Source organism: Rattus rattus, chromosome 2 (assembly GCF_011064425.1).
Source record: "Rattus rattus isolate New Zealand chromosome 2, Rrattus_CSIRO_v1, whole genome shotgun sequence".
In the NCBI taxonomy this organism is placed as follows: domain Eukaryota; kingdom Metazoa; phylum Chordata; class Mammalia; order Rodentia; family Muridae; genus Rattus; species Rattus rattus.
The window spans coordinates 207,801,692-207,814,734 of NC_046155.1; the positions used below are offsets into that span (position 1 = coordinate 207,801,692).

Here is a 13,043-nt window from a genome sequence, read left to right on the forward strand (position 1 = left end):
TGAAGTCATTGTTTGTAATAACTGAGTAGTGCTCCATTGTGTAGATATACCACATTTTCTGTGTCCATTCCTCTGTTGAGGGACATCTGGATTCCTTCCAGCTTCTGGCTCAAAGGCTGCTATGCACATAGTATGTGTCCTTGTTATATGTTGACACATCTTTTGGGTATATGCCCAGCAGTGATATAGCTGGGCACTCAGGTAGTCCTATGTCCACTTTCTGAGGAACTGCCAGACTATTTCCCAGAGTGGTTGTACCAGCTTGTAATCCTACCAGCAATGGAGGAGTGTTCCTCTTTCTCCACATCCTTGCCAGCATCTGCTATCACCTGAGTTTTTTATCTTAGCCATTCTGACTGGTGTGAGGTGGAATCTCAGGGTCATTTTGACTTGCATTTCCGCGATGTCTAAGGATGCTGAAATTTTCTTTAGGTGCTTCTGAGCCAGCAGGGATTCCTCAGTTGAGAATTGTTTGTTTAGCTCTGTACCCCATATTTTAATAAGGTTATTTAGTTCTCTGGAGTCTAACTTCTTGAGCACTTTCTATATATTGTATATTAGACCTCTCTTGGATATAGGATTGATAAAATGGACTGGGAAATAAATTAGAAAAATGCATCCTTAACAAAGTCACAAATATGAAATATCTTGGTGTGACTCTAACCAAGTAAATGAAAGATCTGTATGATAAGACCTTCAAGTCTCTGAAGAAAGATATTGAAGAAGACCTCAGAAAATGGAAAGATCTCCCATGTTCATGGATTGGCAGGATTAATATTGTAAAAATGGTCATCTTACCAAAAGAATTCTACAGATTCAATACAATCTCCATCAAAATTGCAACTCACTTCTTCACAGAGATAGAGTGAATACTCAAATTCAATTGGAACAACAAAAAAACACAGGATAGTGAAAACTATTCTCAACAATAGGAGAACTTCTGGGGTAATCATTATTCCTGACCTCAAGCTCTACTACAGAGCAATAGTGATTTAAAAAGAAACTATATGGTATTGGTACAGAAACAGGCAGGTAGATCAATGGAATAGAATTGAAAACCCAGAAATAAACCCACATACCTATGGTCACCTGATCTTTGACAAAGAAGCCAAAACCATCCAGTGGGGAAAAACAGCATACTCAACCAATAGTGCTGGCTCAAGTGGTGCCCAGCATGTAGAAGCATGCAAATCGATCAATTCTTACTCCTTGTACAAAACTCAAGTTCATATGGATCTCCACATACATCAGATACACTGAATCTATTAGAAGAGAAAGTGGGAAAGACCCTTGAACCCATCAGCACAAGGGGAAATTTCTTGAACAGAACACCAATGTCTCAGGCTCTAAGATCAACTATAGGCAAGTGAGACCTCATAAAATTGCAAAGCTTCTGTAAGGCAAAGGACCCTGTCATCAGGACAAAACAGCAACCTACAGATTGGGAAAAGTTCTCCTAAATTTTATATAGCTCACATTCAGAGAGGCAAGTTACAGTGTAATAAAAGTGTTTCTTTCAACAGTCTGGAAGTCTCCAGATGAGGCCTCTTAAACACACACATACACACACACACTCACACACACACACACACACACACACACACACAGAGAGAGAGAGAGAGAGAGAGAGAGAGAGAGAGAGAGAGAGAGAGAGAGATCTCCAAACAAACACACACCACCACAGGGAGTGGGGAGAAATACTGAGAATGTTTTAACAAGCTTTCTGTGAAAACTAAATATATTAATTTAAAAGAGGCACACTATAGGCCTTTTTATGATAAATGTTGGATATAATGACAAATTTCAGTAGTTTTGCTTTTTTTAGGTGATATCCAAGGACAATTATTTTTATGAATTTTTCTTTTAAAGACTTTTTTTAGAATTGGAGAAACACAAGGTTTTAGTTATACATTTGCTGATTTTAAATCCACCTCAGTACTGAAAAGAATCTTCACAATGCTATCAAACAGTAATTCAGGAGGTTAATAAATCCTCAAGTTTACTGATACTTATTGCATACAGATGTCACCTGAAGAGAGCTCAGAAGCCTAAAGTTGGCTTAGAGACAAACTTGTTAACACGTGTGGAAATGATTGCAGGGAAACATTCCATTTCTATAATTTTACTCCCAGGAGATGTCCAGTTGCCTGTAGTGTGCAAAATACCATCATCATCATCACCATCATCATCATCATCATCATCACCACCACCATCATCATCACAATATATTTGTGCATGAGACACATGAGACAGAGAGAGATAGAGATAGAGATAGAGAGAGAGGGAGGGAGGGAGAGAGAGAGAGAGAAAGAGAGAGAAAGAGAGAGAGAGAGAAATAAAGACAAAAAGACAAAGACAGAGAAACAAACAGAAAAAGACAGGCAGAGACAGAAAAGAAGGGAGGAAAAAAGAAAGAATGGAAAGGAGAAAGTATCTTTAGGACCGTGGGTAATACTATCTGATCAGAGCCATAACCAAAGACCCACCAAGCATTCATGAGAAAAAGGTGCATCATAGGCTTTAGCATGACAAGTGAACTGTGTCTTCCTTGAGGAAGCTGGGAATCACACACTTTTATGAATGGTGATTTGACTTGAGTTATCTGTTATCATCATTATGCTGCACTCTCCTGGGGTCTGGAGATGCCTGAAAATCAGCCATATTGTTTGCTACAGGAAGCAGAAGCAGAGACAATTTTGCAGCATGTGTCTGCAACTCTCCCACCCACTGACAGATAGAAACAGGCATAAACCATTATAAGACAAAACAGGAAAATGGACTCTATCTCAATAGTTAATTTTTTGATGATTAAACCTACAAAGATAGAGAGCTTGGCACACAAAATGGCTACCTTTAAGCAGACTGGACAGAGACACTGAACAGGTAATACAAGATGGAATGTAGTGTTTGAAAGTGTGTGCGTGTGTGTGTGGGGGGGTGGTATGTCTTTGTGACCCTTATGACTTCTTCTAAGTTATTAATTGGTACTATATATTCTAAGAAAAATATCATTGTCGCTATAAGACTTTAAAAAGTTATCAGAAAGGAAATAAGGCGCAAAAATGAAAACATTTGTGGTGGGGAGAGAAAGTTAAACTCAGCCTGCCTCCTCCAAGCAGCTTTGCCCCTTCCTGGTCTCTCCACAGCATACCTCTTCATGGATTTGGGGGAGAGCTCCTTGTCCACTTCATTCACAGGCATGCTATAGGAATCCACGTTGTACTCGCTGTCATCATCATACTCATGGTCTAGCAGGGTCCGTGCCCATGTCCCCATGTCATAGGGGGGCAACATTCCTCCAAACTCAGAAGGTAGGATCTCAGGATGAATTAGCTGGTGTAGACTGTTCAAGTTGTTACCATGCAAAAATATCTAGAAATGCAAGGTGAGAAGCAGAGAGGAAACAAATAGAGAAAAAACTAAATAAAATCCAAAGGCCATGGGGAATGGGTGAGGCTAGATAAACAAATGCAAGAGGCTTATATGTCTCTTACAATCTTTTAAGTCTCGATTCTATTAAGCAGACAAGACTGTACCATCATCTAGTATTTCATATAAAGGTCCGGAGGGTCAAGTTTTTGGAAGGACGAATAGTCACTGGGCCAAAGACTTAGGATCACAAAGTTGCTTTTCTGCTTCTTTGATAGGGCCATGAGCAGAAGCTAAGCTCCACATCACCTGGATTCATAATGAATACTGCTCAGTCAGCCTTTTTTCATGAGGGACTTATCAGTTCCAGAGCCATCCAAATTATCAAAGCCAAAAGCTGCCTTCGTATCCATTGTTTTTTATTGTCAATAAAAATAGGAATACTGTAACTGCTCTACTGTTGCTTCATAATTTGAAGTGGATGCCATAAAGAAAACTAAATTAGCATCCTCATAAGAAACAGTAGAGTGAGGCCCATGTCCCACAGAGGATGTGTGATCCGCATTATTGCCAACACCCTCTATCCTAGAGATCTACATATTCACTGTACAAAGAAAAACTAGAACAATGAATTGAAAGGGAAACATGTCATAAGTATACTTAAATCATTTGTATTATTATCAACAAAGTATTTTTATAAGATGAAAACTAATTCAAGCCACAATCTTAATTATTTGTTACCTCCATCAAATGCCACCACTTTCTCCATTCTTTTCACTAAAAATCACTTAAATATTTCTATTTTAAAATATGTTTAACATTTCAAATACTTAAACCCCATTCATTAGCATGTTGATATAACAAAACTTTCCATGAAATAAGATTATACCAGTGAATATAAAACAATTTTCAGCAGTTAATAATACACATCATTATTAGTAAGGTCTCTAAAGGAAACATCACACACTGTGAGATATATATATATATATATATATATATATATATATATATATATGGAAGCTTTCTATCTGCGAGCTGGATTTTATAGTTTCTGAAGGTGCTGTGGATACTGTTTGGAAAGAAAATATATATAAGCAGTCTTACCAGGCTAATCTTGTTAACTGAAGTACCAACCTGACAGACAAGATTTGTGCACTGGTATAATATGCGTACAACTATTATGAGGGCATCCATTTGCTCTTAGATCAGCATTGAAGCATGAAGGAATTCCACAAAAGGAATTCATGATGTCTCCTTTGTGAACCAGGTTAAAAATCATGGCTAAGAGATGCATCAATCTATGGGTATAAAAGGAAACAGCCCAGTTGTCCCTCAATGGAAAAGTGGATCCAGAAAACACGGTTCATTCATACAATGGGATGCTATTGAACTATTCAGAATGAGGACATCATGAGTTTTGCAGGCAAATGGATAGAACTGGAAAGTATCCTGAGTGAGGTAACTCAGACCTAAAGGACATGCATGGTACACACTCACTAATAAGTGGCTATTGGCTAAAAAATTATAGAATACCCAGGATATAATCCACATAACTCAAGGAGGTTAAGCAGCTGAAGAGCCCAAGTGAGAATGCTTCAGTCCCACTTGGGAAAAAGAAAACAAAACAATCGTGGTGTGTGTGCGGGGGTGGGGGGCAGAGAAAGGGAGGGACCTGAGTGAGAGAGGGGACAGGGAGGGGAAAAGAGGAACGTGATCAGGTATTGGCCAGGGTGGGGAAGGAGTGAAGCCCTGAGGGCCAGCAGAAAGGAAACCTCTGGAGGCCTGAGGTGGGGGAAGCTTCCAGAATGTAACAGAGACCTGGGAGGTGAGAGGTGCTCAGGACTCAAAGGAAGGGACCTTAGATGAAATGCCTAACAGTGGGGAGAGGGAACTTACAGATTCTACCTCCAATAAAAAGACAGGGCATTAAGTGGAGGAATGGGGTTGCTATCCTACAGTCAAAAATCCTGACCCAGAATTGTTCCTGTCTAAAAGAACTGCAAGGACAAAAATGGAGAAGAGACTGAGGGAAGGAGGTCCAGTGACTGGCCCAAATTGGGATCCAGCTCAAGGGGAGATTCCAAGGCCTGACACTATTACTGATGCTATGGCGTGCTTACAGACAGGAGCCTAGCATGGCTGCCCTCCAACAAGCAGCTGACTGAGACAGAAGCAGATACTTATACCCAACCAATGGACTGAAAGAGGTGACCCCTGTGGTTGAATTAGGGAAAGGCTGGAAAAAGTTGAGTAACCCATAGGAAAACCAGCTGTCTCAACTAACCAGAACTCCTGAGATCTCTGAGATACTGAGCCACCAACAAGCAGCATACACTAGCTGATACAACACATATGCAGCAGAAGACTGCCTGGTCTGTCCTCAGTGAGAGAAGATGCACCTAACCCTGGAGAGACTTGAGGCACCAGGGAATAGGGAGGCCTGGTGGGATGGGAGTAGGAACACCCTCTTGGGGAAGGGAGCATGGGGAAGAATGGGATAAGAAACTGTGGGAGGGCAGACCAGGAGGGGGATAATGACTGGACTGTAAACCAAAGATTAAAGATAATTTTTAAAAAAAAAGAGGTGCTGAGAAGCAGTGAAAATTTAATGCTCAGCCCTAAAAAAGAAATTTTACATTATTCCAACTAAGGTTCCAGGAACACTGTGGAAGAAAGAGGAGAAAGATTGTAATAGCCACAGAAATTATTCTTCCTGGATATGGCATAGTCAATGAGTCATGATCTCACAGTACCTGCAGTTGCATTGCAACAGTTCTGCATAAGATTGGGCCTACCAACAGATGATCATGGGATGGAGGGGGATACTCATATGGTCCTGTCCTTCTCTACTGACCTATTGGACAATGATTCTTAGGGGATTAATCATCTTTTGCAATTGTATGACCACTTATGAGAACACAGGATGCAAGGGTCACATAGAAGACCTTGGTTAAACTCAGTGAATTGGGATGATGGAGTAAAGAGAGACAAGGAAAGATGTGTGACAGTAGTCAGAATACAGTATATATGCATATAAATGTGCATATATTTCATTATGAATTTATGTGCAAACACATGTGTGTGAAGTTGTCAAAATTAAATTTTAGAAAGTTAAAATGTTTGTGATTGGCAAGTCTTCCACTCTAATCAAATTTTGATCATCAGTTATGTACTTTACATTCCTAATGTGATGAGATATTTTTAAACTGTTACTTGCTTTTTCTTCATTTTCATTTTCATTTTTATTATCACAAAAGGATAGATCTACCTCTCAGAAAAGCATCATTGGTATTGTACACAAATTTCTATAATATTTATTTCAAAAGTATAGTTTATAAATGACTTAATTTTACACTTTGGATTCAAGATGAATAGACTAACCACATTCATATTTATTGTTTGTACCTTTAGAATCTGCAAAGTGAGTATATAGGAAAATGTATCCATATCATTAGGTAAACTCAGAGAGAGGAAACATTCAGCAATACACTATTATTTTTCAAAATTTATGGAAGATTAAAAACAGATATGAGGCAAGCCTTGGCCAAAGTATACAGAGCAGGTTCCCGTTTGGAACACACACAACAATATTCTTCAGTCAGAACTACTTTCCCTGAAAAGTATGCTTCTGAATATTTACTGTATCATCTATCTAACTTTGAAACAACCACATATATTATACTACATCAGAACCTTCTATCAAGTTAGGAAGGTGCTGTGGTTAAAAACAATTCTTAGAGCAGTGCATTTTGGAACACTGGTACCTCCTCCCTCCACATCACTTTCAGCACTGGCACTGATTCCACTGTCACTGAGGAAATAGGGCAGCCAGCTGAGAGCCACCCACCAGCATCTGTGCCCGTGTGTTCTGCCTTACCACTAGAACAGAGAAAATATAAACCTCACAAAGACCACTGACAAAGCGAAATACATCATCTTTCCTCCACTCAGATTTATTTCCCAACAATTAGCTCTTGTTTTTCTCATTTTAAAACCTTGGCCTCTTTCCCTTTCAAGGAAAAAAATCCTTTTGTCTTCAATACCCTGGATATAGACACATAACACCCCTCTTTGCTCTTTAGTCCATAGTTTCAATGTTTTATTGACAGCAGAGCTCAGCAGAGAAGTTCTTTCTAGTCATTGTCCAAATACTCTCTTCCTGCTTTTCATAAGCCACTCCATATCTATCCAATCTCTTAACACTACATTATACTACCTGCTGTCATTTTTGCTCACTGGAATGAACTCAATATCCAGTTCTTGTCTCATTTATCCTTAAGCCTTAGCAGAACTAGATAGAGTAGATGACTTTCTAACAGAGACACTTTTTCTGCCTGTATCATCCATTTTCTTCCATCTTTCTATATTCTTCTTCAATCTCCTTTGTTTATTACTTCAATATCTATTTAAAACAGGGTCTTACTATATAGCCTAACTTGCTTGAAACTTGATATAGTCCTTATGTAGACCAGACTACCCTTGAATTCACAGAAATCTACCTTCCCTGTCCTCTCATGTATGGAATTAAAGGCAAATGTTGCCATTTCTAGCCCAAATCCAATATTTAACCTTGATGAAATCAAGGCCTTAATTCCTGGTATTATTATTCTAAAACTACCCTCTTTGGCAATTTAATTTCATCTGTAGACTTATTATATAAACCACACACTAAAAATATGTGTATACTTTACCCTTAAACTCTTTATTTGATCTCTCTCTCTCTCTCTCTCTCTCTCTCTCTCTCTCTCTCTCTCTCTCTCTCTCCCCTCCCCCTTGACATTTTCACTTCAGTGTTCAATGACTACTTCAAATCCAACGGATCAAAAACTGAACCCCAAAATCTTACAATCCCCACCACACTGCTTCTCCTTCTTCTTTTTAGCATCAGTAATGGTTTGATTATCAGTGTGAACTGCTATTCTTATTTGGGCACCAGAAATGCATTGTGACTGCTCAACTGAAAAATGTTTGTTCCTAGATTAACTTCTTTTCCTTGAATAGTTCTGTGTTAAGAGCTACTACTGGAGTTTTGCTTCTGACTTCTTTTGTTTTATTTATTTATTTATTTATTTATTTATTTATTTATTTATTTATTTTGCTCTTCCATTATCTCATGAAGGATATTTGATCCTATGGGCTCCTTTGCCTCACTCTACATCCCAATGCCAAAGATTACCCCAAAATCTATTACTTTTTAGTTCATTTTTTTTCTGTGCCACTAAGAAACTATAGCAGCTGACTGGGGGTGGGGGAGTAAGATAAAGGTGGTATACTCAAGAGGAGGCTCACCCATGACTACAATGGGGTGATAAATTAAAGCTGAGCCCCTGCTTTCCAGAATCATCAACGATGGCTTTATTTGGCTGGGATAAGGAGCAAAATATAAAAAGACCTTCTCCAGGAACTAATATACACTGAACCATGAGCATGTTACATGTGGCTATGATGGGAGCTTCTTATGAAAATTCTGGGCTTTGATGAAATTGTGAGAAGGGACTTTATAATATCAAAGATAAAAATCCCAACATTGCCTTCCAGGTCTGCCTGCACCCGGAGTTCAGCTGGTCCCAGAGCTCTCTGTACTCAAATCTCACAGGGGAGAGAGCTAGATTCTCAGAAGTGCCAGAAGTGCAGACAATCCTGAGAGCTCAGGGGAGACCACCACTTCTGCTCACAGTGCTGGCCCAAGAGGAACCCACCTAGTGCCCTCTGGGCACAGGAAACCAGGAACAGTGAGGGGTAGGGCACTTCCAGTTTCTGCCTGTGCCCAGAGTTGAAAGCCAGTCACCAGGAGCACTGACACACCTGAGAGTAGAGGTAAGAACAACTCTTCTGCTCCAAGCGACCTGCCTGGAAGCCTCAGGACATTCAAACACAGGACTCTTCTGGTTTCTGCCTGCACCTGGAGCCGAACCCATCCCACAGCAGTCTGTACCATATCTGGCTGTAAGAAAACAGGTCTAAAAGGGTGCTGTCACACAGGCTTACAGGAGGGTCAAGACACTGTCACAGACACCAAGACAAGCTAATACCAGAGACAACCTGATGGCCAGAGGCAAGCACAGGAACCTAGGCAACAGAAACCAAGATGATTTGGCATCGCCAGACCTAGTTCCCCAGCAAAGCAAATACTGGATAACCAAACATACTGGAAAAGCAAGATTTGGATTTAAAATCACATCTCATGATGATGATAGAGGACTTTAAGAAGCACATAAAAACTCCCTTAAAGAAAAACAGGACAACACAGGTAAACAAGTAGAAGCCCTTAAAGAGCAAACACAAAAATTTCTTAAAGAATTACAGGAAAACACAACCAAACAGGTGAAGGAATTGAACAAAACCATTCAGGATTTGAAAATCGAAATAAAGAAATCACAAAGGGAGACAAACCCTGGAGGTAGAAAACCTAGGAAAGAGATCAGCAGTCATAGACGCAAGCATCACCAACAGAATAAGAGACAGCACAGATAATGTTAGGGGCAGAAGATACCGTAGAAAACATTGACACAAGCATTAAAGAAAATTTAAGATGCAAAACATCCAGGAATTTCAGGACACAATGAGAAGATCAAAACTAAGGATAATAGGAATAAAAGAGAGCGAAGACTCCCAACTTAAAGGGCCAGTAAATATTTTCAACAAAATTATAGAAGAAAACTTACATAACTTAAAGAGATACCCATAAACATACAAGAAACCTATAGAGCTTGAAATAGATTGGACCAAAAAAGAAATTCCTACTGTCACATGATAGTCAAAGCACCAAATGCATGAAACAAAGAAAGACTATTAAAAGCAGTAAGGGGAAATGGTCAAGTAACATATAAAGGCAGACCTATCAGAATTACACCAGACTTCTCACCAGAGACTATGAAACCCAGACAATCTGGGCCAGATGTCATACAGACCCTCAGAGAACACAAATGCCAGCCCAGGCCCCTATATCCAGCAAAACTCTCAACATAGATGAAGAAACCAAAATATTCTGTGACAAAACCAAATTTACACAATATCTTTCTACAAATCCAGCTCTACAAAGGGTAATAGATGGAAAATGCCAACACGAGGAGGGAAACTACACCCTAGAAGAAGCAAGAGAGTAACCTTGCAAGAAACCGAAAAGAAGAGAGCCACACCAAAAAATTCCACTTCTAACCACAAAAATACATAAAACAGCAATCACTATTCCTTAATATCTCTTAACATCAATGGACTCAATAAAAAGACATAGACTAACAGAATGGATACAATAGGGGGATATCAGGGTGAGGATGTGGGAATGGGGGTGGTTAGGGAGGGAAACAGCCTCATAGAAGAAGGGGGAAGGGAGATGGGATAGAGGGCTTATGGATGGGAAACCAGGAAAGGGAATCACATTTGAAATGTAAATTAAAAAATATCCAGTAAGAAAAAGAAAAAGAAAAAGAGATCCCCACCTTTCGTTCATGTTCACATTTAGATTGATTTAAGGAAATGAAATCACACTGTAGTCTCTTGTACATCTGAGTCTATGAAGAAGATTCCCTACACTACACTCCTTAGGTTTTCTCTCAGCGGATTTTCAGATCACGTATTTATAGCATCCGCTGTGCAAGACACTTGAGGAATAGTATGACAGGGTATGGCTTTTAATGCTATTAGTAACAAAATACGTTTGCCATACATATTCATTATATAAGTAAAAATTAATGCAATTTAACCTTTGGTCATTTTTACATGAAAAATTTCCAAGCCACATGCTAGCAATGCATTTAAGAGAGCAGGATCATGTTATATCATGTAACAGTGAGACAGGTTGACCACCCAAGCACTTGCAATTCTGGACTAAACCACATAAGATCTAGTGAACCCTATTTTCTTTAATCTTGTCCCTTACTACTTCCCCCATAGTTAATTCTCCAAATTTTCTATTCTCTTTGTTTTTGTTCAGGATCTTGGACACAGACTGGCCATATCCCTTTTCTGTTATTTTTTTCCCATTTAATTCTGAACCTCTAGATGATTTATCTACTAGTATCAATATACAGCAAAGCATTTAATCTTACAAGACTCCTTTTTAACCTATATAATTAAAAAAGTCTTACCCTACACGATTGTCGAAAGTCGTAAATAAAGTATACATAATGTGGCAAGAGTGGACACACACAAGTGGAAATTGTGCTAAAATACCCAGCAGATGTTTGGAATAGCCTGATTGCCACTTCATTAAACGAAATTTGATGGTGCATTTGCAAAGCACTTCTATGTACTTTTGAATTCTAAAATAGGCATAATTTCATACTTAGTGGTAGAAATAACGCAGTATAAACTACAGTTGTTTGCAGAGTTCTTTCTCCTGAATGGAATATTTTTAACAAATCCATAGACTGTCAACCCTCTGCTCACTAGTGCTTGATGTGAACACATAATTATTGTGCTTTCGTGCTGCAGTGAGGACTCTGCAAGACTGGAAGACATGACGTGCTTACTCAGTGAGATTCACATTGCTGTTGTCATTCACATAGGTTTAGAAATAGTATACTTCGTGTCACTAATTGTTTTATAATGATTAGCACTGGAAGGTAACTAGAACTGGAGGCATTGAATGCATATACTGGCTTGACATTTTTCCATCTGCTTCTATAAGAAAGCAAGTTGCTTACCAAGTCTCAAACTTCCTTCCTCAGCCCAGAAATAGGAGAGCATGTTTACTAAATTTGCTTTTCAGAATTCAGCATAAAATCAGTAATCAGAGGCTGGCAAAGAAGGGCTAGGAATAGGTTGATCGGTATAAGTTATCAGAGTTACAGATGGATAAGGAAAATAAGACAATGACTCTAGCTAATGACAGTTATGTATAATTGTGTGTGTGTATTTCTTAAGCTACAAAAACAGATTGTATGTTTACCCTCATTTAAATTGTCTGCAATGCATATATGTTTGAATACATAGTTGAAGAGCATTTTAAATTTATTTTATACAATTGTTAAATGGGTAAATGAAATTTGTGCAATTAATACATTTTAAAATTCTGTGTTCAATAAAAATGCCTACTCATTTAACATGTACTATGGTCCTAGTACTGAAATGTTTTAAACAATTATTATAGGTATTGATCATTTTTGTCATTACACAATTATAACAGAGTCTATAAATTTTACTTCATTTTAATAAATATTATAAAACAAGGACTCATTTGTCAGTAAATAAAGTAATGATTTACATTTAGACCTTACTTGAAAACTAAGAGTACCAACAAAAAAAGAATAACGTAGCAGAGTTTTTTGAGGTTTAGACTGAGACTCTCATATAGTGAAGGTACTGTCATTTCATTATTTGATGAGAAAAATTCCATTCGTGGAACATTATTAAGAATTTAGAAAGCTTGTGGGCTCTCTAATGGTCTAAAAATGCTTCCTGTGCTGAATATTAATATGAAAGGATAAAAGAAATTTCATCATGGCTACAATGAAAAACAGCTATATATCTCCAATCATAGAATGGGGGTGAGGACAGAGATCAGATTTTAAAACAAAGAAACACAGTACCCTTTTCCGAGTCTTCTCTTTCAGGAATGGGCGGATCACAGTGTACAGGGCATGGATATACCAAGGTTGATTGACAAAATGAATTCCTCCAAATCGTGCGGGGAAGCTGTCCTATAACAAGAAAGGTACAGATGTTAGATCGGG

The 13,043-nt window shown here is 38.5% G+C and overlaps 1 protein-coding gene across 3 annotated transcripts in view; it reads right to left on the reverse strand.

The window, feature by feature from the left end:
- Positions 1–13,043, reverse strand: part of Clvs2 (clavesin 2) — a 95,187-nt gene that overhangs the window by 9,661 nt on the left and 72,483 nt on the right. For all 3 annotated transcript variants that reach the window (XM_032894872.1, XM_032894874.1, XM_032894873.1), the window contains 2 exons: positions 12,900–13,010; positions 3,152–3,372 (listed from right to left, as the gene is read on the reverse strand). In XM_032894872.1, the coding sequence (XP_032750763.1) occupies positions 3,152–3,372; positions 12,900–13,010 (332 nt within the window). The remainder of the gene's footprint in view (positions 1–3,151; positions 3,373–12,899; positions 13,011–13,043) is intronic.